This window comes from Nylanderia fulva, unplaced genomic scaffold (assembly GCF_048542155.1).
Source record: "Nylanderia fulva isolate GAGA-0341 unplaced genomic scaffold, ASM4854215v1 Scaffold4, whole genome shotgun sequence".
Classification (NCBI taxonomy): Eukaryota; Metazoa; Arthropoda; class Insecta; order Hymenoptera; family Formicidae; genus Nylanderia; species Nylanderia fulva.
This window is the reverse complement of record NW_028190476.1, coordinates 1309710-1335448: the sequence shown is the minus strand read 5'-3', so window position 1 is coordinate 1335448 and position 25739 is coordinate 1309710. Positions and strand designations below refer to the sequence as shown.

Below are 25739 nucleotides of genomic sequence, written 5' to 3'. Positions count from 1 at the left end.
AAAATATCGTGCAAACAAACAAATAAAATAGTTACACTTTACATGCATGGTTCTGACAAATAATGTAAAAATTTTACTATAAATTATAATAATTTCAAATATTAATATAGTAAAATACAAATGGTAAATTAATAAAATAAATCCTATAGGATTGTTTTGGAAACAAAAAATATTCAAATGTTTGCATCGAAGATTCTATCGAAACGAATGAAACGTAAAAGGAACAGGGTCAATATAAGATCCATCGAAAGTCGCACGAGAGAGTAGAAGATGGAGAAAACTACCTAAGCGGTGTCGACGAGCTTTCGTAGCAGGTAGCTGTCATCACGTCGTCGTCGTCGTCGTCATCCGCATCACGACGATTTTACGTGGTAAGACGCGCGAGAGAGAGAGAGAGCACGGGAGACACTGTACCCGAACAGAGCTGGATGGAGGAAGCTGGTAGCCAGGATATCAGTATCAACGTGGTGTAATCAACGAACCACGCCCCTTGGTGCTATGCTCTCTCCGTTCCGCCCACTACGGCAATTACACCCTCGAGTCACCCACTGGAGGGGAACATTAAATTCTCCCCTTTTCCCCTTCACCGAAATCCCCCACTCGTCTCTCTATGGTTCTGCGTCACCCCTCGATCTCCTTCCATTCTCCGTTCACCTTTCGCCAGCTTCGACCCCTCCAAAGTATCTTCTTTCCCCTTCTTCCTTTTTCTTCGTCGGCGAAATGATGCAAAATATTTATCGTTACACCGTTATATTGTTTTTTTAATTCCGTGTCATCAGTTGATATAATATATAGAGAGAATGTTCTCTTATTTGTTAGAATTTTTTCTGGAAATCTTGGTAATTGTGAGACAATATGGTATTGGAGGAATTTTATAAGAGTTTCTCTGATTAATATTTATCACAATAAAAATATTGATATTTGTCACAATAAGATATATGAAAATATGTTTGATTAATTTTATTGTGTACGTATTAATATTTTTTTATTGCGATAAATATTTTAATCAGAGGAACTCATAAAATTCTTCCAATACCCTATTGTCCTTACCTACGATTATCGTGATTTTCAGGATATATTCTAAGAGAAAATTCTCTCCGTGTATATTATTTGTTATGCTGAATATTCATATAAACAGTCTTTTTTCGAATTTTATATTAAAAAATCTGTCATCCTATTTAAAAATCTATTTAACCCTCCGTCTGAATATGTGAGTCGTTGACGTCCGAGCCAACATAACATTTACATTTATCCGACCAATTTACCTGCTTGACTTTCCTCCTTAAATAAATTATTTTATCGAAATGATTGAAATCATAAACTGCAATATAACCAGATATATTTAATGATTTTTTAAAAATGATTTCAAATTGTTTGAAGTGAGAAAAATAGCATTGAACGCAGAAATTCACGTATTCACCAGAAAGATGTCGAAAAAATGTATTCAATCGGAAAGTTAATAATATAAAATATTATAACACATAATTACGTGTAAATGTACTGCTATATGCAATAAAAATGTTAAGTTTATTGTATTTTAATTATCTAGCTATTGTTAGATTAATTATCAATGAGATAAATGAAGCTTTAATAAAATCCTAGTAATCATCTTTTGCTCATTCAAAATTAATTTTTATGATCGATCGTTATGATTTATGATCTGTTTTATACTTCCAGCTAACTCACTTGTTCCGTAATGTAACACTTATCTGATATATGCGATATGATAAAACAAATTAAAGCTGCACGTGCAAAACGAAATTGAGGAAGAAAAGAGTGGGTGAACTTTTAAGTTAGCACATCGCAAAAAATGCGAGATTTCCGTCCGTAGGAAGTCCCGAGTTTTCACGACTGATTACTTTAATAGTTTAAAACTTAATTTAACTTTTCTGTGCGCAGTAATCTTTCTATTTTTGCAAAAAAAAATCAAATTTTTAAACTAATTATTAATTATGAGCTAATTATATGTGCAATTATATAATACTACTCTTTTGTTCATATAATTAATTAAATCTTTGTAAAACAATTTTTCATGTCTTGTTTTTCAATTTTTATTAGTTGCTATGTTTAATTACCTATATTGTGATTTTTCTAACAGTTAAATAGATTATCTTTTATTTTCTTTAATTCCACTAATTTTAAAGCATATTTTTAATTTACTATTAACATAAATGTATATCAATAATGTGATTACATTATATATCTGCATATTTTAAGAATTTATTTAATTTTTACTTTATGAGTGAGGAATTAATAGGTTTCTGAATTAGATATCACACAAGTGTTGTTAATTTTTTATTATGCTAATAATTTATTAATCAGAAATTTTTGCAAATGCACATTTAATTTGGTTGATAAATGTGATATTTACAGCTCAACATTTAGTGATCAAATATATGTTAGAAAATAACTGATTAAAATGGAAAGAATAAAAAACATAAATTAATATAATTTTGAAAGAGTGAGAATTGTATGAGTTTATGCGGGTAAATTTAGATCGCTTTAGAGTGTATTTTATATTTGAAATTATTTGACATGAAATACGTGGACGTATTTAATTTATTTTCTGTAATTATTGTACTTGAACTTTTTATTTTAGTGAGAATTATCTGAGGGTATCTATAATATTATCACGAATTATTTATTACATGATGATTATGACACGTTTATAATGTCAAATGTAGGATTCATATTATTAGTTTTAGAGTGAAAATAGTTCACGGTTCATATGTTGGAATTTGGCGATTTCAATGCCCGACAAAAGGACATATTCGCTCTTAAAGCCCTCAACATGTCATGAAAGATTAAAAAAAAGAAATTGATGTAACTTTATTTAGATTTATTTGAGTAAAATGTATAAATTTTAATTTAAATTAAAAATTTGTTTCTCGTCTGCAATTTAAAAAAAAACTGGCAGGAATTATTAATGAATAATAGTTTATTTTTTATTAAGATGATTAAAGTTACTGATACAATCGATCATTAATTTATCAAAGCCAATTGGCATTAAAATAAAATTGCAATGAAACTCGAAGATCTCTTCGAGAGAACAAATTATACGGATAGAACGAGAGCAACTATAGAACGTTCGACAGACGTCCGGAACAGCATGAGAGGACACGAATTGCGGGCATTCGCTACGCTCTCTCGAGCCGCGATTTGTCCGCCCAATTTCACGGCCCTTTCGGGAAAAATGGGAAAATCTCTCCTCTTTCGGTCGCGGCAACGAGTGTGGGAAATAGATCGCGTTATTCTCCCGCGGTTGACTCTTCGACACGCCCATGGCGAACGCGTGGATTAAAACGTTCTTTCGAGTCTTACATTCGGTGGTGGCATTTAAATCATACCAACAGTTTAAATGCCAGCGAGAGTGATTATAAGGGATTATAGTTTAATTCAACTGCAGTGTATCCGAATTCATAGAAAAAGTTGCACATGCGTAACAATATAAGTCAGATAAATGACAATAAATCGGTTCAAATACAACACCTCATTTTAATTAGATATCGTTCCTTATAGAGTAATAAAAAAGCACTATAATAAAAAAATAGCTAGATTTAGATATTAGATATCTTCATAATATCCCTTTCATAATCTTTAATAAGAGAGCTATGATATTTATATCTCATTGTACTATTTAGCGATTAATTTGATGCAGTTAATAATATGTTCTTATTTTGGAAATAAATGAAGGCTGTTTTAGAAAGTTTGATTTTATAATTACTGAAATTTATATTTACATCTCTATGCCATATATAGTTAACTAAAGTTTATTTTAAAGTTTCTATATCCAATATAGAGATTATATATTTGAGAGGTACAAAATAAGGGGTTTGTTTTCTGTTCCTGCACTAATAAACTAGTGCACCCCAGCGAGACAAAATATACCTGTCTGATTTTAACTTATTGCACCAATCATATCGAGAAATTTAAATCCATAAATTTGTGGAATAAAAGTTATTATAAAGATTATGATAAAATTTTAATACTAATTGTACATAATTCGAATATTTTATTCTGTGTGCATATAATAATGTATTAATATTAAAGGTATTTGAAAGAAGCACTTATGTACATTAGGATCTAATCATTGACAATGTTCAAAAATTAAAAAAAAAAACATTTTGTAACCAATCATTTCAAGAAATTTGAGTGGTCCATTTAAATTTGTTTAACAAAAGATGAAAAGTGTGTCTTTTTACACAAGTTTAAGGTAGTTCTATCGTTTTTCACAATTCTTACGAATTTTTAGAAATTTTAATATGTTGTAGACGGAGTTAATATCTATTGATTATGAAATTTTGAAATCGATTCACCGTTTAGTTTAACAGTTATTTACAATTAAAAATAGCATTTTTTCTATACACCACGTGAAAGGATGGCATTTTCATCATATTTTAATATATAACAATAGGACGGATCTTACGATTTTAATAAAAAACCAGTGGGGTATACAATATGAGTGTGGGATTATTAAAAAAAAAAAAAATAATAAATTTTTTCCACCGTTTAGTTTCAAAGATATTACTTTTTAAAGAAATGAATTTTTTTCCAAACGGAACATGGAGAGAAATCGCGATGATGAGTTCATACACGAGCTGTTTCTATGTGAAGAGGTTCAGACTGTACAGACTCAACTAAAATTGTTGCTACGGTAACATTGTATAAACGATGAATTTCCTTATCGATTAGAGGCGAAACTTTTAGTTGATATTGTAGCGATAGAACTACCTTAAATATAAAAAAAAAACAAGCGTGCAAACTTTCGAACTTTAATCGTTGGAGAGACGTAAAGCGTTAGGTATAGAATGATCGAGCCTGTTAAATTTGTTCTCGCTGGTCGATCGATTAACATCGACCCTCGCCCTATGCAAGGGCGATGTCAATCGAGGTCACCGTCGCCGCCGCAATCTGGGTATCGCCTTCCGGAGCGCGTCCGCGACTCCGAACGATTATTAGTTTTCCGCCTCTCCCGGAAGCCGTCGGCTCGTTCTCATCGACCGCAAAGAACGTGGTAACGTCGTCGTCCACCGACCGTCGTACGTTACCACGCTCTATAGGGGAGAGTCGCTCTTTCCGCGTCCTCCGGGTAGGCGTGGCAGCGTCGGGAGAGATGATTTATCCCTCGCGCGAGGCGCAGTAACTGCCGAGATCGCTGGCTAAACGACCGCGCCGGTCCTTTTCGTGTATTAACCGTAATGCACTCTGCCTTGCTATTGTGTACACTGTATACGACCCCCTCCTTTTTCCACTTCTTCGGGCCCCCTTCAAACCCCCCTTCAACTATCCCGTCGACCTTTCGTTTTTTTTTCTCTATCATCTTCTTCTGCAACTTTTTGATATTCTTTTGTTGAACTTTATATAATTCATGAAAGATATTCCTGTTTGGTAAGCGACGAGTTTCGTTCTAAGATTAATTATCTCTATCTTCGTTGTTATATATTTGTTTCGTTTCTATTTTTTTATTCTGAGCCTAAGTGTATATGTTGTTGCTTTAAATTATGATTTTCGATATGGATCATTGTATCACGACACCTAAATCTCTCGCATAAATTAAAAAATAAATACACTATTTTATAAAAGCTCTCAAGAGTTATTAATTCGAATGATTAATTTGTAAATCAGCTGTGGACAGTGGTAATTATTACACTGTAAAAACACAATCAAGAAATAAAAATAGGAATGCATAAAGATAAAAAAAAATTTTCCAATAATTATTATCACATTTTCAAACATTTTAGTTAACATCAAAATTATTCCGCACTCTCGTTACTTACCTAATAAGAAGAAAAGATCACCTGTCATCAATTACCGCGGCGAGAAAAATTCTTGCATTTTTATCGCGCTTCTACTTGAAGAGTCACGGCTGTTCCGAGTCAAAGGCAGCTAAATCGAATTAGCCGGCTGACACATTGACGCGTTTTGCATCGTGTATCGTCCTACAGTTGCAGCGGCCCAGCCGAATACCCGGCATATGGGGTCACGCCTACGAAGTAAACGGAGGGGGCCCCAAATTCGTCCGTGGAACCCCATTCAGGGACTCGGGGCCCGCACGCGACGCAGGCAGCCTGCGAAAATGCGCAATCCACCGATTTGAGACGACGATCTGATCCCGTGGGAGCACCCGATGACGATGAGTCGACCCGGGGCGGCCGGTCCCTCGAGAACCGCAACAAAATTGTCAAAACAAGGCAAACGCAGGAACCCTCGCGCGATTAGCAATCTCGGTCGATCGATCTATTCCAGTCAAAATCCGCGAGATTAATTAGCTGGGAGAAAGTGTATCAAAATCAAGAAGTTTGAACGATTCTTGAAGACATTAGTTTGACATTTTTAAATAAATTAATATTTGTTTTATTCCGTCAGTAATGCAAAAACCTTGATCTTCAAAGATATCGAGATTCTATCTTTAATAAGATTAGAGTTAATTATAGTCCGACAATCCGATCCTTTTTGAAAGACCTTAAGAAAAAGGGCAAAGATATCTCCTTTCGATTTTATTATCGGTATGCAATTTGTGTATATAAATCTTCTTTATTATATAAATATTTTTAATCAGCAAGGGTCTAAATGACTTTTTACTTTTAGACTAATATAGACCTATGTAATCGCGCCGAGTAGGCAGTAGACATAAGGTAGAAGGCAAATGATATTTCAGATTACAGTCGCACGTTTTATTGCCGATACGATATTACAACGTATGCAAGTCTATAGCCCGACATTTTGTGCGCTTCCGCCTCGTTGTAACGTTTCGCCGTTGTAATACAGCTGCGATGATCGCACGGCTGATCGATACGCGGTATCGCTGCCACGTAATAGTTGTTCGCCAGGCTGAAACCCACTGCTTAATGTAAACTATCTACAAATACGCTACGTTTATGCGGAATTACTATCTATCTATCTGTTATATGTGTATATTTACAAACTTCTAGGACTTGCTATTTACAATGCGCGCTGTGAAGTCGGAAAAGGATATACATGATCGAAATGACTCTCGCGTATTTAGAACATTTAAATTAGTGCGATAGAAGATAGCAAACCAAACAGAGATAGAATTTGGCTCTATATGCTCTGAATGAACCGTTAAAAATATTTAGAAAAATCCTTGAGAGATGGAAAATATTCGAAAAATGCTGTGCTATTGTTAGCAAGCAATCCATGCATATTTAACTATGATAAAATATTCTCTTGATTTAATGAATGATATATGTAACAAAAATTACGTAAAATAAAAGGAAGTTACGTGTCAAGGTATAAATATTCATCTTTCCATAATTTAACTCTTGATTGATAGGTGTATGACTTAATAATGAGGACATCCGATTCCATTTTGCCACGCGCGCGCGCGCGTTCTACACCGATTATCACTTTACCTCTCTCCTTCCTTCGCGTCTTAACGTACCAGGCCATCCGCAGTTCATCATCCACACGACATCGTTCACTACCTCCCGGAGGATCCGAGACCAGCTCGATGCGCTGGTACCGCGAAGGCTCTCAAACCACCCCCAACCCCGATCTCCACTCCCATGCCGGCGCCCAGTGGCGGCTGCACCTGGCCGGTCAGATTCACCGACGAGTTCACCAGTCCCAAGGCGTCGCCCAACACCGCTCCCGGGGACGCGCTCTCGCCCGAGGACGGTGTCGGCCTCGCGCGAGGTGCTCTCGCGCACTTCTCCAGGTGATGATGGTGCGACCTGACGGCCAGACGGCTCACGTGCACCGGTATCGGCACCACGATCCTGGTACCCGAGCCGGTGTGCTGGCCAGAGGTACCATTGTGACGACCGGAAGCCCCGGAAGGCGTCATAGCCGACGTCGCCGTCGAACCGACGCCGACGCCGCCGCCGCTCAGCCCGGCCTTCACCCTCTTCCACTTGGCACGTCGATTCTGGAACCAGATCTTCACCTGCGCCAGAGTTACGTTGATTTGAAAAGCAAGCGACGCAAGTCATTCTTTTAGAGGAAAGAAAGAAGGCCCGGTTGCATATGACAATTAATGTGATGTACATATTATATGTGTGTATTTAAAGGAATGAAATTCTGTAACTCTGGATAACGTCGGGAAATATACGTTTTTTGTATTATGAATTAATTTTGACATTTCTATAAATTCTCGGATTCTTAAGAATTTATTTTTATATTTAATTAAACATCCTTTTCGGATGTTAACTTAGTTTCTTTAGTATCAAACATTAATGGCTCGTCATGTGACTTATCATTTGTGTTCAGCACTGACCTGCACCTCCGATAGCTTCAACGCGTGCGCTATGTGCGAACGCTCTGTCAGGCTCAGGTACTTCTTCGCGTGGAACTCGCGCTCCAGCTCTAACAGCTGTTCCGAAGTGAACGCGGTTCGTCGTCGCCGGGCTTTGTTGCCACTGGCGTTCGATGCCGACGAATTCTGGCCGTTCTCTAAGGACCTACTGGGACTTGTTGTGACGTTGCCAACGCCGACGCCATCGGAAATATCGTGACCCTCGCCGGAACCCGCGGCTCCACCACCCTCTTCGTCGCTCTCGGCTGACACTCGACCATTCTCGGATCCTGCAACATGTGGATGATAATATTATGAGACCCTATCGAATTTTTTCTTTATATCAAAACTTTCAATCTAAAAAATATACCGAAATATAAAGTAGCAAAGAATTGGAAATCGATAATGAAATAATTTATTAATCAATTAATTTGCGTTACGTTTCTATGTTCTATATCGATGCTGCATATCTTTCAAACATTTATTGCAAGCATGGATATGAATCATAAAATAACTCGTTTTTCAATTAAGATGTTATTTCTGTTATTAAGCCATAATTGAATCATCAAGAACAAATAACAATTACATATATTCAACATTCAAGAAAAATTATCGTCGTTATGTTTTTATGTTCTATCAATGATGCGCATCTTTGAAACATTTATTACAAGCATGGATATGAATAATAAAATAACTCGCTTTTCAATTAAGGTGTTATTTCCATTATTAATCCACAATTGAAACATAAAGAACAAATAACGATTACATATTTGACATTTAAGAAAAATAATCATCGTTATGTTTTTATGTTCTATCAATGATGCGCATCTTTGAAACATTTATTACAAGCATGGATATGAATAATAAAATAACTCGCTTTTCAATTATGATGTTATTTCTATTATTAATCCATAATTGATTCATTAAAATCAAATAACGATTACATTTCAAGAAAAACATCAAGAAGACCATTCAAGAAAAATAATCGTCGAAAAAGAGTCTTTAAAATATACAATTTCAAATAGAAGAGTTAAAATCCACGAGACATTAAGTCATCAACGGACTTTATCGCTATCGAGAGTACATCGCTGCGGTATGTATAGCCTGGTAGTTATTTAATATGCGGAGCAGATTGGTCGTTCCTTCATAAAAGTTGCGCTCTTCGATCGTTGGCAACGTTCTCTCGTCCGTAATTTCCCGTACAGAGTTTTTTTTCCTCCATCCGCGAGGTAGCCGAGCGCGACATGCAATATGCACCGGGATACGAAACAAAGTTACCGCGGAGTTTGATGACTCCGTCGGGTCATCATTTATTGAAAATTATTCCTATCTAGCGTGGTTATATAGCTGCGTTTGAATGGCTCGCACTCGGTTGATCGACGTTTCGACGATCGACTGAATAAGAACGGAAATGCGCGTCAATTCGCAGATATCCACAGATGTCCAAGAAAACTATTTGAAGGTTGTCTTTAATATATCAATGACAATTAAAAAAATTGATAAAAAGAAACCAAACAATAGTTTTAACAACGAGTCAAAAATACGTTTTCGTAGAATTCCTAAAAAGTTTAAAATATAAAAGAGAAGGGAATTATCTACAACTTATTTAATATTGATATTTTATTATTTTTTAAATATTTTAGAAATCTGTGAATGAATTATAAATCAATCAATATGATTCGTGTATCTTTTTAAAATAATATAAAAATATGTGAAATTTGTGTTAATTATTAAAATCTATATTAAAATAATATAATTAAAATTCCGCACATAGGTGCATTTAAATATATACAATATTTGTTAAAGTCAGAAACATAAAGTCATGTTTTATTAGATCTACAATCATGTATTCTAGCAGCTAAATTAACACATATTAAAACTTATGCATGTACAGTCCATTTCCCTCAGAAATAATATAAATAGAATCGTACAGTTTTTCTCCTCGTCGTATTTTCTCAATAAGTAAGCAAACCGCACGTGATTCGCATAACTTTTCCCATCGCAATATGGTCGAGTCGCATGATCAAAAGCCGATCGTTATTTGCGGGTGCATTATTTCCTGTTAAAGTTCGTTGTCAACGGTCAACTCGGCTATGGTCAGCTTGAGTTATTCATCGGTCACGATTCGCGTCTTTCTTATCCCGAAGTTCGCAGATCACGCACTTACAGGAGTGCAAACTTTCCATCACCGGTTTGATGCACTCTTCTCTTGTCAGTCGCTAACTTATTCAGAGGGTTTCGATTAGGCGAACGATACGCTTCCGCGAGCGTACACGGGCGTTGTCCCCTGTTTCCCGGCTTTACACTTTGCGGCGAAATCGATCTGGGAGAACGACATTGTTACATCCTCGTTTAGCGGACCATACTCTTTTAGCGAATAGAGTTGGAGCAAGGCTATAACCCGAAACTTAAACACGATAATGAAATTGCTCTTGGTTGTTTGAAGCTGGTAATTCGGCTCTTATAGCAAATAGGTGCAGCCGATGTAGATCGGCGAATAAGCATTAAATCCAGTCTCGGAAAAACCATTGTGTCTTTTCCAATTAGAGAGACAAACAAGAAATTATATATAAAAATAAAAATATATCTAGCACATAAAACCAAGTTTAATAAAATATGATTCTTAAATTAATTTAGTTTATATAAATACATTTTACATTAATAAATTCTAAATTAAAAAAACTTTGAATTGAACTAAATTACTCTTATTTATAATATAAAGTATAAATTGCATAAAATTTTTTAGTTTCATTAAATCGTTTTATTTATGCGCAGAAAATACTTTAAAATATATATTTGCCAAATTCTATACACAAACACAAGAAAATATATATTTTTGACTTTATATATATATTTATATGTATTAAATTTGAGAAATAATAATATAAAGCTATGCAATCTATAAGCGCGGGTGAAATGCTATTCTATTTAGGTAGAGTAATTTGTTCATGGATCGATTAGGTCACAAATTTACTCGCCAATTACACAAACATGCAACAGATTAATTGGGTCGCGGCATCTTTATCGATTTCACCCTAAGAAAAGCTGCCTGGTATCTACATGCTTAACGTAATATTACAATATTATCGATTCGTCGTACATAATAATAATCGGCGAAAATAGCTGGCATGCTTCAGAGCTCATATTTTATTTAACCATTGGCAAATGGCAATTATTGAAACCTGTCAATGATGAAGTAGCCGGAAATTAAATCATTTAAAAATCTTTATCCTTGATTCATCGACCGTTTGTGTGTCGGGTTAATTTTCACAATTTACCCAATTCCATTGTTTTTATTCTCTCAACTATTTCTTCACCAATTGATTACCGATTATACGGATAAAAGAAAAATATTTTATGCATTTATATAGAAATGTTATATCTTTCTGATTATGAATTTTTAACGCGTTATAAATTTTTAATAAAATATTTCGGAATATTAGAATTAAAGCATATTATTTAAAAAAAAAAAATTTCTTCTGGAACTTTACAAAATTCTCGAATTCTTTTTTTATTTAAAAATAAATATTTTCTTGATTTTAGAGATAATAAATACAACGAAATTAAATAAATGATTCCACTCTATGTCTTGCATAATGACGCGGGGTTCCACGATCGATCGGCGGAATCGTGCCAATCTCGGTATCGTCGTTACCAAGGGGCACTGTTCCTTTTTTTTCGCGACAAGTATGGCGCGGTCCTTTACGGAGCAAGATGCGATCCTCCCATATCGTGTCGGACGCGCCGCAGGCTCTCCACGCTCTCGGGCAATGAATAACGAAAATTCACCGACCAGGAAAACTGCGGGAAAAGCAAAAAAAAAAGCTCGGGGGTCGAGTGCCTTCGTCTGATTGCAAGTGCGGATGTCAAGTAGTGTGGAAACAATTTATGCATCTGCGGTCTTTGTAAAAATGCAATGAGCTCGCCTAAATTTGATTATACTCATAACTCCTGTACACTTCATTGTGCATTCATTAAATGTAAATCTAAGGTGATCGTTAAGGAGATCATGCATGAAAACAAATATGAATGAGACAATTCCGTAATGTCCCATAAATATCTTACTAGCATCACTTTCGTCGTTATTCACACGCTTTTAATTGTACTATACGTTTCCTCGCTTGGCGATATAAGGTTTCAATATCCACGTGTGCGTCTAGCCAATGTGCGCGGGGAAATATATCCGGTTCATTAAGTGTTAAGGAAGCAGGCGAGATTCGCGACCTGATTCGAGAATAATTTGCTCGATCGCGGCCCGATATAGCGCCCGACGCGATCGATCGACGAGCTTCGCCGGAAGCAATTATCGGGATCAGATTGGAGGTAGCGCTCATTCGTCGCTCGCGTATGACTCTGAGTAAATGTATTTTTGGATATGCGACATGAAATTTCAATCGGGCTTATTAACGGTCTCTCTACCAGTTTGTGCCGCATGATGACGTTACGGAGTATCGCGACGATCGATATAGCAAAGTTGTCGGTTTGTCTCCCTTTCTCTTCCTGTATCCACTGCTACGAATAACATAATATCACACGCATTCTTGATAGACCCGCGTCTATAGCAAAATATAAAAATAAAACTTGAGAAATAGAAGGAAAATGATCGTAAAAATTATATTAATATTTAACATATACGGAAAAAGAGAGAGAGAATGATATGTTGAGGAGAATGTATTTTCAGTTTCCGATTTCAATTGAATATTTAAGAAAGGAGCAAGTATGGTCGAGGAAAATGATCCGAAACTTATCGCGATTGAATAATGTACGTACATTCCGTTTTACGTCTTTTATATCGTTTCGAGAATTTCCGTTTCCATTTGATTAAATTACGTTCATCGACGGGCTTTTTCTATAAACGCTCTCTATACGTAGATAATTGCCGAATCGTCGAGTCGCCGGCGGATTATAGCCCAGATTATATCGAATGTTAATTCTGCAACGCTGGCATTATAAATATCACACGATGCTCAACGTCGCGGCAAAATTGACGGCTTCCATTCACGGCGACGCGACAGCCACTTTGTTAAACGTTACCGACTCTCGAAGCCAATCCTTCGTATAATCGGCTTCATCTTAGTCGTCGTCCTGACGGCTATGAATGACGAATGACGTGGTCTAAAAGGACCTTTCGTCTCGCATGCCAAATCGAAATATGATCCTTTCGTTTCGATACGCTAATCGGCTTCCTGTTGCAGAATCGGTGAGTGCGATTAAAATTCAAGTGACATTCCATGATTATCTTCTCGTATGCGCTGTTTAAACGTCGCGGAATTAAATTTGAGTATCAAATAAAGGAAACAAGTGATTACAGCAATTACACTTGAAAAAAAAAAATCAATTAATCTTGTTTCTCGCTACAAAGAAAAATTAAATTTTAGATTATCGTAACCACGAAAGACGAAATAAATCACTTTAGTTTTCATTGTTCGCAAAAAGACTCTAGATATACTACACAAATTAACTTTGAATTATTACAACATTTTACTGTAAGACAAAACAATCGTCGGAATATTGAAATACTTAATCTAATAGCATCATTCACAGCAATGTCAAAGGAATCAAACGACCTATCGGATTTTTTCATTTAATATTTATTTAACGTGGTATTTTTGTAAATATATGTATAATATACGAATTAATATATCTGAAAAACGATTTTATTTTGCAATGTTGTAATTCCATATTCGTGTGACATAATTTAATTTATTGCGCAAAAGAATTATTCAACGATCAACGAATTCATAATTTTCGACGAACGAAGTAAAATAAGAAATTTATGAATGATTCGATTATTCGATTTTCCGACGAAGCGACGGCGAAAATTATTTTGCCTCACCGTGCATGTGAATGGAATTCTAAATTTTGCATAAATAGTCAAAAGCTTCGTTCTCTCGACTATTCCACGTTTTCAATTCACATAGCTAACTTTCGTGCTCTAATGATGAAGCAGCCGTTAACATACTTTCCGCCATGTCGCATCTGGGCCAATAATAAATAATTCTCTAGTGAATATCGCGCGAGACTCGTTCTCATTTCAAAGTACTTATCTGTTACTAATCCAATCTTCAATATGGCTATGCAATATGTTCATGGATTTGACATTTTCGTATCTCTTTCAATGATGAAATTCAAATCTGTACATCTAGGATTTTCAAACTTAAAATATTTAATTTAAAATTTAATTAAACGTATATAAACATTTTAAATGTAGTATTCACAAAAATTTTGAATATATGTAGTATAAAAACGTAACATTTATATAAAGAATACATTTTTTACACACATATATATATATGGTTTCAATTTTTAAGTGCAAAAAAATTATTTTTATAAATGAAAGAATTCAATATGTACAAGAAGCTCTAATAGATTTCTCTATTAAAAGTACCTTTCAAATATATGATATCTTTCAATTTTTAGTTACAGAAATTGTATAATCGAAAAGTTTAAAGATCCTAGACATTGTAAAGAAAGAGCTATTTTTAACTTCTAGTCATTGAATAATAGCTCCGACAATCGATCAAATCTTCTTAGCAACGCCGTTGTGTATTTATGACGCATCGTCTCGATCGACGATCGCATTAAAATAACTATCCGTTCGTAGACTGTATAAAAATTCATTGCCGATCAAGAATAAAACCGATTCTATGCAAGAAAGCATGCACAATGCATATATACTTAATTGCATTAATTATGTTCATTCTATTATACCCTTTTTACAGTTTTTACGTGATCCAATTTATCTGTTTTTATTATTTAGTTGATTAGTCAAATTTGAAAAAGAACAGTCAATATACATTTCAAAAATGCACGATAAAATGTGCCAGTTATTTTAAATGGTTCAAGTAATATTTTATTTTATGCATTAAGTGAACTGAAGATTTACAGGCAATATATAATATTATAATTTATCTAAAATAGCTATGAGAAAGAAAAAGATAAATTTTTTTTAATGTTTTATTTCTTGTACTGAAATTATAATTTTTATAAGATAACGATTATCATTTAATTATAATTATTAAGATTTTTAATTTTTAAATTACATTTTTTTTAATTATTCAATGCCTTGACTCTACCTTGCTACTCAAATTTAGAATCTCGCCTCTTAATTTCACGATTCTCGATTTTGGCTGTTGGAATATCAATCGTAGCGAAACCAAATTCTGAAATTGGAATTTAAGGTCTTTGAATTCTTTTAATTTTCTTCCACTTCACTGACTCTGATCAGAGCAAGATTAGGATCGGTAATCCACGCATTGTGCGAGAACTCAATGCTCACACGTAGGTGGATCGCGACGAATTCGTGGAACGTCGCGATCGCGCCTCGTCGTGACAATCGGACGCACCGGTTCGGCGCGGTGCGTCATAAATGACCGATGACAGATTCCCCGAAGTCATTTCGTCTTGCATACGAAATCGTCGCCGGTCGGCGGTACATCAATAAAAAATGTGTCCGGCCACGAATAAATGCGCGCGCCTGTACACCATCGGAATTGTCCCCACGAAAATACGTGATCGACGATCACGTACTCTTCGACTTTCGGCGATCATCCGATGGCGCGCTTTCGAAGAACTATATTTGCAAAATATTATATGTATAAAAATTCTTGAAAAAAAAAGATTTTCCGTCTTTCAAAAAAATATTGATAAATATAATAATTTTTTTATTCTACTCTTTTATTATGTGTTTCCTTGTTTTTGAATTTTATGAAAAATATACATGTCAAATAACTCCAGAATATTTCTCTTCTATTTTAAACTATTCTAACTTTGCGATGATCTATTAAATATTTTTAGAAAAGACCTTTCTTATTTATATTTAATTTTTAGAAAACTTTCCAAAAAGATAAGATGGTGAAAGATTAGAACTTATGCAAGTTACATTACAAAAAATTCGGTCAGGATATATTCTAAGGTATCATAATAGTGCACACACACTTATATATGTCTGTACGCATAACGAAAGATCGGGGCACGGGACCGTGATAATTTATGCACGCTACCGTGTATCTCGATCCTTTGCGGTCGATCGTGTGTGTATTTGTGTGTGGCGATCGTACGACTGCGATCGTGACCAAAGACACGCCATCGGAATTCGTAAACGTTTGACAGACTCGCCGATTTCTCCCGTTTCGCGATTAAATCCATAGATCATTCTGAACCTCTTTTTAGAGATTATCGCTTTGACAGCAATGTTTCTGTACAATTTAATGCTTAATTATTGAATAATCACATTACAATTTAATAATCTTTTTGAAATGATATTTAAAATTATGTATTTTGTATAAAGATTACTTTATACAAAATAAATTTGTCGCATTTAGTGATCAGATAAAGTTAAAGACTGTCAGGATTCACAGAATATTTATTGATCGACACACATTTTGCCGGCTTCAAATTATTGTACTACCAAAGATTTAAAATTATACATATACAGTTATCATCGTATAATTTATCACTATAAGATAATCAAAGCACTCGCATATACTCTTAGAAAACTAAGATTGTTCCATAGCACTTTTTGCATTTATAATAAGTTATTACTAACTTTGTGGCGAGTTATATTCAACTTATATGTGTTATCAATATGTGTTGTATGTTTTCCACATATATATACTTCCCGCAAAAATCTATTTATTTGGTCTATTTTTGAAAGAGATGACGCAATAAAAAATTTACTTACTTCTAAAAATAATTGTATAATATTTAATTTGATTTTATTTCAATTATGAATTTAATCACGAGAAAAATGATTACTTTAGTAGGACATGCTATAAATAGCCCGCAAACTTTTTTATTTATTTTTTCTATTACAAAACTCCTTAAAAACACATTAATTGCTTAGGAAAATCGTTTGCAGATTTTTCTCTCGCGCTTACAATCTTCTTTAGCTAAAAAAATGTTAGGGAGAAAGAAAGATGTTAAATTGTGCATCTCACCGTGTCGCGATTTGGAGAGATCGTGAGCCGGCGACGCCGGCGAGCCGATACTGCCGTCCTCATCTTCGCTGTCGGTGAAGCTGCTCAGCGCACGCTGATTCGCGGTGCGACGGCAACCGTCCAAAGGATAGTAGCCCTGCGAGTGAGCGGACGCCGATATCGAGAGCTGCGGCAGCCGGTTCTGATGCAGCTCGGGGTGAGCCGGGTAGCCAGCTGAGGGATGCTGCGGCGGCAGCATCGGGACCCCGGCCGCACCACCGCCGCCGTACATCCGCATCGGTAGCCAAGCGCTGTACAAGCCGAGTGGCACACCGAAACCTGCGCAGATCATTGATGGGTTGAGATGATTTAATAGATTCGGGCAAATCAATGGATAGATTTATCCAGATTGTATTAATTTCTACGGCAAAGCGACCGATCTAGCTTTGAAACTTGATTCAATAATTTTCATTCACTATGAAATTATTAGCTACTATTATAATTTTATTAGAATTGTTTCATAAAAATTTATTTTATTACACTGAATATTAAACATATTTTTTAGCCGTATTTGAAATATAATTTGACATATTTACTTTTTAGCATTTTTTTATTATATATTCTTCATTTTCTGGAATTAGATAATAGAAGAGTATTTTAAATTACGAAATTGAATTATTAACGTAAAATTTAATATCTGTTGAATATTCTATTAAAGTCTAATAGTAATTCAAATGAATGCAACTGCAGAATTAAGTTTTATTTCCGTTCATTTAGTCTCGCTAGACACTCTTGCTTGCTAAATGTTTGTCTTACATCTAACTTGGATTTTCTTAGAATGCGCATGTTTTTAATTGCATACATTCACATTCATTATTATTATATATTTCTTATTGTTAGTGCATTTGCTTTAGCTTTTTAAATAAATTTTAAGTTTTGACTTTCATATATGTTTTTGTTAACTTTCTTTTATCTAATTAACATCAATTATGATTTTATAACGCATATTCTTCTTCATCAAATTCATATCTCAATTGTTTTTTGTGTCAATAAAATTTTGATATATACATATCATATATATAACATCGCGCGATTACAAGTTAATGTTTAACGACATAACTTTGAGATAACTTTTAACTGCGCTGCACTATAATAAATTGAATAGAAAAAGGACGATAGGCTCCGAAGGTTTCAATTACATGCATAACCGCAGATCGCAGATTATAGTCTGTAAAGCGTCGCCAGCACCTGGTATCTTTTCACGTTTTGGAGCAGTGCTTAGACATTACGGCGCCTTTGACTCGATAGAATAATTTTTTTATAGTGATTGTGTCATATCATTATATCTATCTGAATATCCGTTGCACCGAATAATCCGAAATTTCAAGAGTTGCATGTCGTATCTCCACGCTAACAAATATTATGTAATTTCTGACAAATACACTTAGAATTTAATTTCTACAAATATATATATTTAATCTGCATATGCACGTAACACTTTAAATATAATTGTTCATTTTATATATATAGTGATATCAATTTCAGTATCATGATATGTCTACCACTACCGATTCAAATCAGTACATAATTCTCCCGACGGAAGATAAAATTCATGGATTTAATGCAAAGAAGACTAATTAAGATTACATGAGAATCTGTATTATTTTATTTTTGACAAATCTATAATCTAACTTGTTAAGTTTAATAAGATTAGAAGTTTAACAGATGTTATTGTTTAAGAATACTGATTAATTTGATTGTTTATTCGTAATTGAAATAACAACTCAAAAACGTGTAAAATATATATTTTCTTAAATTAAATTAGCGAATTGATTAATATCACTAATTAAAGCAATGACAGGATTTCAGTAATAAAGATCAATATTTCACGTACAGTGAAAATACAATTTATGTTTCCGTTTCATTTTTTATTATTTTTTATTAGGTACCAGTAAGATTTTCACTGAAAAATTAATCACTGAGTCTTCTTAATAAAATTTTATTTCTAGCATTGTTATACTTATAATTGAAAGCGCTGTTTATCAGTAATAATACATTAATTTCATTTAAGAGAGTTTCGAACAATTAAAAGCTTTAAGAAAGATGTGAACATTTAAAGCTTAGTAGATCAATAATCGGTCTTTCGTGTTATGAATATGAAAATTTTACAATCTTAATATTTCTTACAAAAATAACTATTATAAGAAACAGTTTATTTTATGTTAATTATATTTATGATAATATTTATAATTACACATATATTACAAATATATATACTTATGTATATTATATGCATGTATGCGCGTGTAATATTTGACGTGAGATTTTAAATTGTTTACCAACAACTTTATCATCGAAACAATTTATCGTCGAAGATCATAGAAAATATATTAGCGAGAACTGAATGAATTGTCGGAATAGAACAGACATGGTAACGCGCTCTTTTCGCTGCAGTTATCGATTCATTTTTATGTATTTGTAGCCACCGTATTTTAAGTCGCAGTCACGGTATTAATGTTTTGCACATTTGCATCATTCTCTCTCGTCTGAAGAATTTATACGAAAATAATCTAAAATTTATAAATTGTCTCCAATTGATTTTTTCAAAAGTATAAGAACAAAAATGCAAAATAATAAAAGCAAACATTTATATTTAAATATTTTTTATTTTCATCCTTACTGCAAAGCTTTCGAATATTCGTAACGAGGTTCGCCGTCGGAAAATTTCGGTTAATCGCAAGATTCGCAGATCTACAAAAATATTCTCCACAGAGAATAAATGTCTCTAAATATAAAAATACATTTTTCTCTAATTTTAAAATAAATTTAATTAATTTTGTATAAAATTAATCAAATATTTTATAAAAAAAAATAATTTTTTATTTACTAATTTTTTATTTTTTATTAATTTTAAAATATTTTATATAAATTAATATTAAATATAAAAATACATTTTTCTCTAATTTTATAATGAATTTTCAGTGTTGTCAATTACTAGAAGTAAAGCAGAAAACAGAGAAAGCACTCGCCTGAAGGTAGCGTGTTTGCCGTAGCGGTCGCCAGATAATGCCTCTGATAGAGCTGATACTCCCGATCCCGGTGCTCTTCCTCTTCGCTACCATTAGTCCGGTCATCCCGCGCGACGTTAGCATCTTCGCGCGCGCCACCGATCAAGCTCTCGATCGTGAAGGGTCGCGGTGTCGGACGTCGCTTCACTTCCGCAGCCGACGATTCCAGCTCGTCGCTCGCCGAGCCGACGTCGAGCTCGGTTTCCTCGACACTTGCATCCATGACTCGTTGGACCTGATGGATGTGCAAAAATCGAGACCGATCTCGATTCGATACTACATACGAAGCATAATCTTCCCTTAAACTTGTATAATTTCCTCTTCTTGAGCACAGAAATTGCACGCTTTTCGCACGATTCAAAAACGTCGTTTACGTCCTGTAATGAATTCCGTCTCCTGAGTATTTTAGGAAACTGAATCGCGCAAATTTAATTGTGTTGTGCGCCAAATCTGAATGAGATTTGCAGCCAGTGTTGAATTAGCTTTATTCAAATCATCATTATTGAATCGTTGCAATATAAATTTGATGTTGTCAATTAATGTTAAGGCGTGCTGTATGTCAACAGATTTGTGTTAACAACTGTTATGTAATTTTTTTCTGCTTTGCATAATATTATATTTCTTATTGTAATATCTATGGCACATTTTATGGTGAGCATTACATCGTGAATAATTTTTGAAACTTGTCTTTTTTCTTTTTCTCTCTCGCTCTGTTCTCTTTTTATTCTGCACAATATTGAAATATATGCAACATGTAAATCTCGTATAAGTCTAATACAAAATTATATATAGTCCTTTAATTCAAAGTGGCAGTCAATACGTCGACGATAATTTCTTTTGCATTTCACTGACGATATCTTCTATGATAGGAGTGATCGGTGTTTCACAATTTAACATCTACAGATTAACGTGCTTTGGCACTGGTTACAACTTGATATAAAAAGTTTACACACTTCTCGTTGTCTTGAAATCTTCGTGATTTGCAGAGACACTATTGATTATTGTAATTATGATACAAGCTTATGAAAATTAGATCTATGATATCTAATAAGATCTGTTTTGTATGAAAAGTAACGTTCGATTATAAATATAAGTGCATGTATTGCATGTAATCCTCTTTTCGTACTTTATTATTGAAATATAGTCGGCTCTTGGCTGTTTCTTGCATATTATGGTTCTTGCATATATTATATAGTTTTGAATACAAATTAATAGATAAAGCTTAATTTGTAAACTAACTAGGGACGATAAAATATGAAAAACTGTTGTCGAGTCCTTGTTAAATTCGTATTAAACATTAGATTATCACCGAATAAGGTAAAGGTTAATAAAAAATACTGTTAATCATTTGCAAAATTTGGCAAATTGTAATCAGCAGCATAAATTTGAAGATGGACACAAATTATTACGATAATACACGTTGGAAAATTATGTCCATCTTTATAAAATTTTGTCTCTTCTTTCATTTGGCAACTTCCTCAACTATGAACAAATTCTGCACTACTTGTTGATGACAATAATGATGGCACCCGCGAAACTATATGTACACCCAAGTATATAAAGCTATACCGATACAAGACGGCAACCGTATGGCACACGGGTCGACGAGCGACTGCCGAGGGTATAGAGCAAAGTATTTTAATTCGTGATCCCCCAGCATGCGCGGTTCCGACGTGGTGGATGGGGTAGCTGCGCCGTACCGACCTTCATTCGACCCTGATTGGTTGCATGAGAACCAACAGTCGTCCGGCCGCGCCTATCGTTGGCTGACCCACCATCTTGGTGCCAGGTTTTTGATCCGAGATGTTTGCATTCGGATGCTTCGAGATTGGAAACGGTGGACAGTTCAGGACAGTCGTGGTATAGGATCCATTTTTAAATGTCACGCGACCGCTGTGACGGCGTAATTAATGTTTCTTAACTGAACATGACTTCTGGATATAATAATTGAAAAGAAAAAATTCTCGAGAGCATCTTTCAGAACGAAAAAATCTCCAAAATTGTTCTCTCAATTTTTGACGCTCGCTTTCCGAAGGTAAGTTTATCACTGTTCAAAAATGCGCATTATTCATATACTACACTACACGCTGTTTAATATTTTAATAAAATTATTTTTTTCTCCAGCATTAACAAATTTTTTTGCCGATGCTTGATAGAGAGAGGGGGGGGGGAGGGGGTTGAAAAAGTGTCTGATTTTATATAATTTTATATAATATATAATATTAATCGCATACTATTGGCATTTGAATTCTAAAATTTAACAATTCTCACGTACTGAAATCACAAGGGATGATTTATGAATGACAAGGCTCGAAAACATTTTGACAGGTAATTGTCTAATTACATTTTCTTGTAGACATGAATCGACGTTAACGAGCTTTCTTCCATGGTCTATTTTATATCCTCAACATGTTCCCCATTAAATTATCCTCGGTACCACCCCCAAAGGATATTTCCTAACGAGCACACTTATCAAAATTGGCCTCTTACTCCATCCGTTCACAAGAAAATTGACATGGCTCACCTATTTGTGGAACATTATTTGGAGTCACTATTACGTTATCTCCTAATTGTTATGCCTTTCTAATTCCTTTTAAATATTTTCATATACTATGTATTTTAATACATGTTAAATATTTTTACTTAATTTTCATGTATCAAATTTTCTCCTAATTATTCTAGCACAATAAATTGTGTTTTTATATTAAAAGGGAAACAAAACTTAACGGATAACAAATGATTTCATTTAGCTCGCTGTTTTGGCATTAATACATCTCTTAATTAAATATGTTAATATTGTTATTATAATGTTGAGTAATTATTAAGCGCTTTCTTTGATTATTTTATTATGAGAGGAGTATATTATGCTGTAATATAAATTTGGGAGAATATAATTACTAAATTATGCCGCAACGTCATTAGAAACATTATACTTGTTACTTCACGCGTATCTGCGTACACGTCGAATTTTAGGATGGATTACGCCCACGCATCGTTGGTGGCTCCGAGCCGGCTAATCGATGGATCACTATAGCGACGATACTATTTCGATACTCGTTAGCATGCCGTCACTGTAATTGGATTCTAAAGTTACCTAATATACATATTCTTTATTTTTGTCAATAGTTTATATTTATATTTCCAATCACACTTAATGTTTTTTGGAAATATATATATTTTAACAGAAAATATTTTTCTAATATTTACTCCCAAATATTATATTTAATATCATCCCCTCTCCTCGATTATATTTATTCTAGCTCATCTTTAGTCATATGTATATATTTATTCTTTTTATTAATTTGTTGCATTTATTTTTAATATTAATCTGTTATAAATTCTAAAAGAATTGGAAATATTCATTTAAAGTATTTCTATATAAAAATGTTTGTAATGTTCTGATCTATATATATATAAGCACATAGTTAAACTCATGTAATATAGTATAATTAAATAATATGTTATCTCCCCTAATAAATTATGTATTAGGGTTCTATCTTAAGAGATTATATTTCTATATTCTATATTCGACTGATATTTCTTAATAATGTAATATTTTACGATTATTAATACTCTTTCACGAATTCGAACATAACGGATGTAGTTTTACGAGCTGTCGTCAGAGAGGTTTATGGCAAACGTTTGCACTCATTTGCGCGACAGAAAGGCGGAAATGAGTATCGACGAAGCTAAAGAATCGAGCACAAAGCACGACAAAGTGGCACTTAACGCCTTGTAAAATTAGAGAAGGGACACAGAGGCGCAGGAAGAGAGATAAAGGCATTACGCCAGCGATGAAAGGTGTTTAAACGTGGTTCGCTCTGGTAGTCGACCTCCACTGTCAAGTTAAGAACAAAGTCATCACTCGAAATAGAAAATTTGTAAACTCTTCTTTCAAGAATTAATCTCAATACAAAATAGATAAATGTCATCGCATAAATGTGCTGAAATTTCGTTAGAATTCTAAGACCGGCACTTATCGAAATTGTATATTACATTGTATTACATTAATTGTAATAGTGGAGAACAAAAGATGTAAATTGTTTTTACAAACATACTTTTATCTGGTACATCGTATTTGGAGAAAAAGAAACGACTATAAATTTCATCTGTGTACCAAGTAGTGGCAATCGGCCAGACGACGTTTCACCCTGCAAGTAGTCACTGACAAATTGGGGCAGACCACGTCGCGCAGTAGAATATGTAAGGCACGCGCCAGGTCGGCGCTGCAGAATACAACAAAGAAAATTTTATATTTTTTTTCAATTTTTTAATGAGAAGCAATATTAATGAAATAAATATTTTGCTCTTACATAAAAAACCCTTATATATAAATCGCGCTAAATTCTGGGAGTTGAGGATTCATTTTTAAAATTACATATGAAGGAAAATTAAATGTCACATATATCGCGCAATCATAAATCTGTCTTTCTCAAAGGCTTCAAATGAAAACGTAATAATTTAATTTTGACAGATCTCTCTCTCTCTCTCTCTCTCTCTCTCTAAAAAGGGATTTCTACGTAATAGGTTTCTGTAACTTCGCCAGATTCAGATTTGCATTAAATCTGAGCCGGCGCAATTTCCGTCATATTCGTTAGCGATAAAGCTGAAAATTCTTTAGCTACATTGTGCGCGACCGTCATACATCACGAATAAAGAGAAACGTTCAACCCCAAGTTGTACGAGTCGCCATGTGCGCGGCTGCTGTTCGCGCAGAACATAGAACACAGGAGAGAGCTCCGACCGTGAATGCTCAGACGGCCTTAAATCTCGTCTCGCTGTTCGCTTCGCGGACAGCGGAGCGAAGCGACGCTGCGGGCGTCGTCGGTCCACGTCTTTTTGCGCGGCGGAGGCGTCGGTGCGCGTCCCGCTCGACTCGTTACGCACGTGTGAACGGAAATGTCGACGCTTAAACGCTCGCGGCCGGTCGAGTTTTAATTGCCTGCCGTTAGTTACCCGAGGAGAAGCAAGAGAGGATGAGGGCGATGTGCGCGCGCGTTTCTCTCTTCTCGCTTTTTGCTGCGCTTTTCTGCCGCCACCAATCGCATCCGACGACCAATTTGTCCTAGCACGGCATCTTCCGCTTTTGACTTCTGTCTTCTTGCAGCCAGAATTCGTCTTCGTGCTCTTCCTTGTATTTTCTGGCGCTTTTTTTGTCGTTTCGAAATTGCAGTGTTATTAAATAATATATTTAATCGCACAATTTTGATCAGCTGCGGTGTAGAGTTAAATCTCTGTCAGGTCTCACTTCGTTTGAGATCGGATATAATTATTTATTATATAATTTTTTTTATAAAAAATTGAAATATAAAATTGAGAAAGATAAAAATTCTTAGCTTCTCATAAATGTCAAATATGTTTGTAATTAAAGACAATTTCATGGGCAATGATATTAAAATAGACTGAGCAAATTTAATACTTATTATTTTTAATCTTACCGATCCTTTATTTCATTATTCACTTCAGTAAATTATCTTAAAATAAGATACTTTGTATAAA

The 25739-nt window shown here is 34.4% G+C and overlaps 1 protein-coding gene across 1 annotated transcript; it reads right to left on the bottom strand.

Annotated features, from left to right (window-relative positions):
* Positions 1-6659: 6659 nt before the first annotated feature.
* On the bottom strand, positions 6660-21840 carry unpg (homeobox protein unplugged). Its single transcript, XM_029320948.2, has 4 exons — positions 20202-21840; positions 17194-17511; positions 8237-8544; positions 6660-7906 (listed from the first exon to the last, which is right to left on the bottom strand). Exons 1-4 carry the CDS (start codon positions 20461-20463, stop codon positions 7442-7444), a joined length of 1353 nt encoding a protein of 450 aa, XP_029176781.2. The 5' UTR covers positions 20464-21840; the 3' UTR covers positions 6660-7441.
* Positions 21841-25739: the final 3899 nt, after the last annotated feature.

Bases quoted from the DNA above. Each gene is read 5' to 3' on its own strand.
- unpg (XM_029320948.2), bottom strand. From the start codon at position 20,463: ATGGATGCAAGTGTCGAGGAAACCGAGCTCGACGTCGGCTCGGCGAGC. The intron at 8,545-17,193 runs GTGAGATGCACA...CACATGTTGCAG, and splicing joins TCTCTCCAAATCGCGACACG to GATCCGAGAATGGTCGAGTG. The intron at 7,907-8,236 runs GTCAGTGCTGAA...ACTCTGGCGCAG, and splicing joins TGAAGCTATCGGAGGTGCAG to GTGAAGATCTGGTTCCAGAA.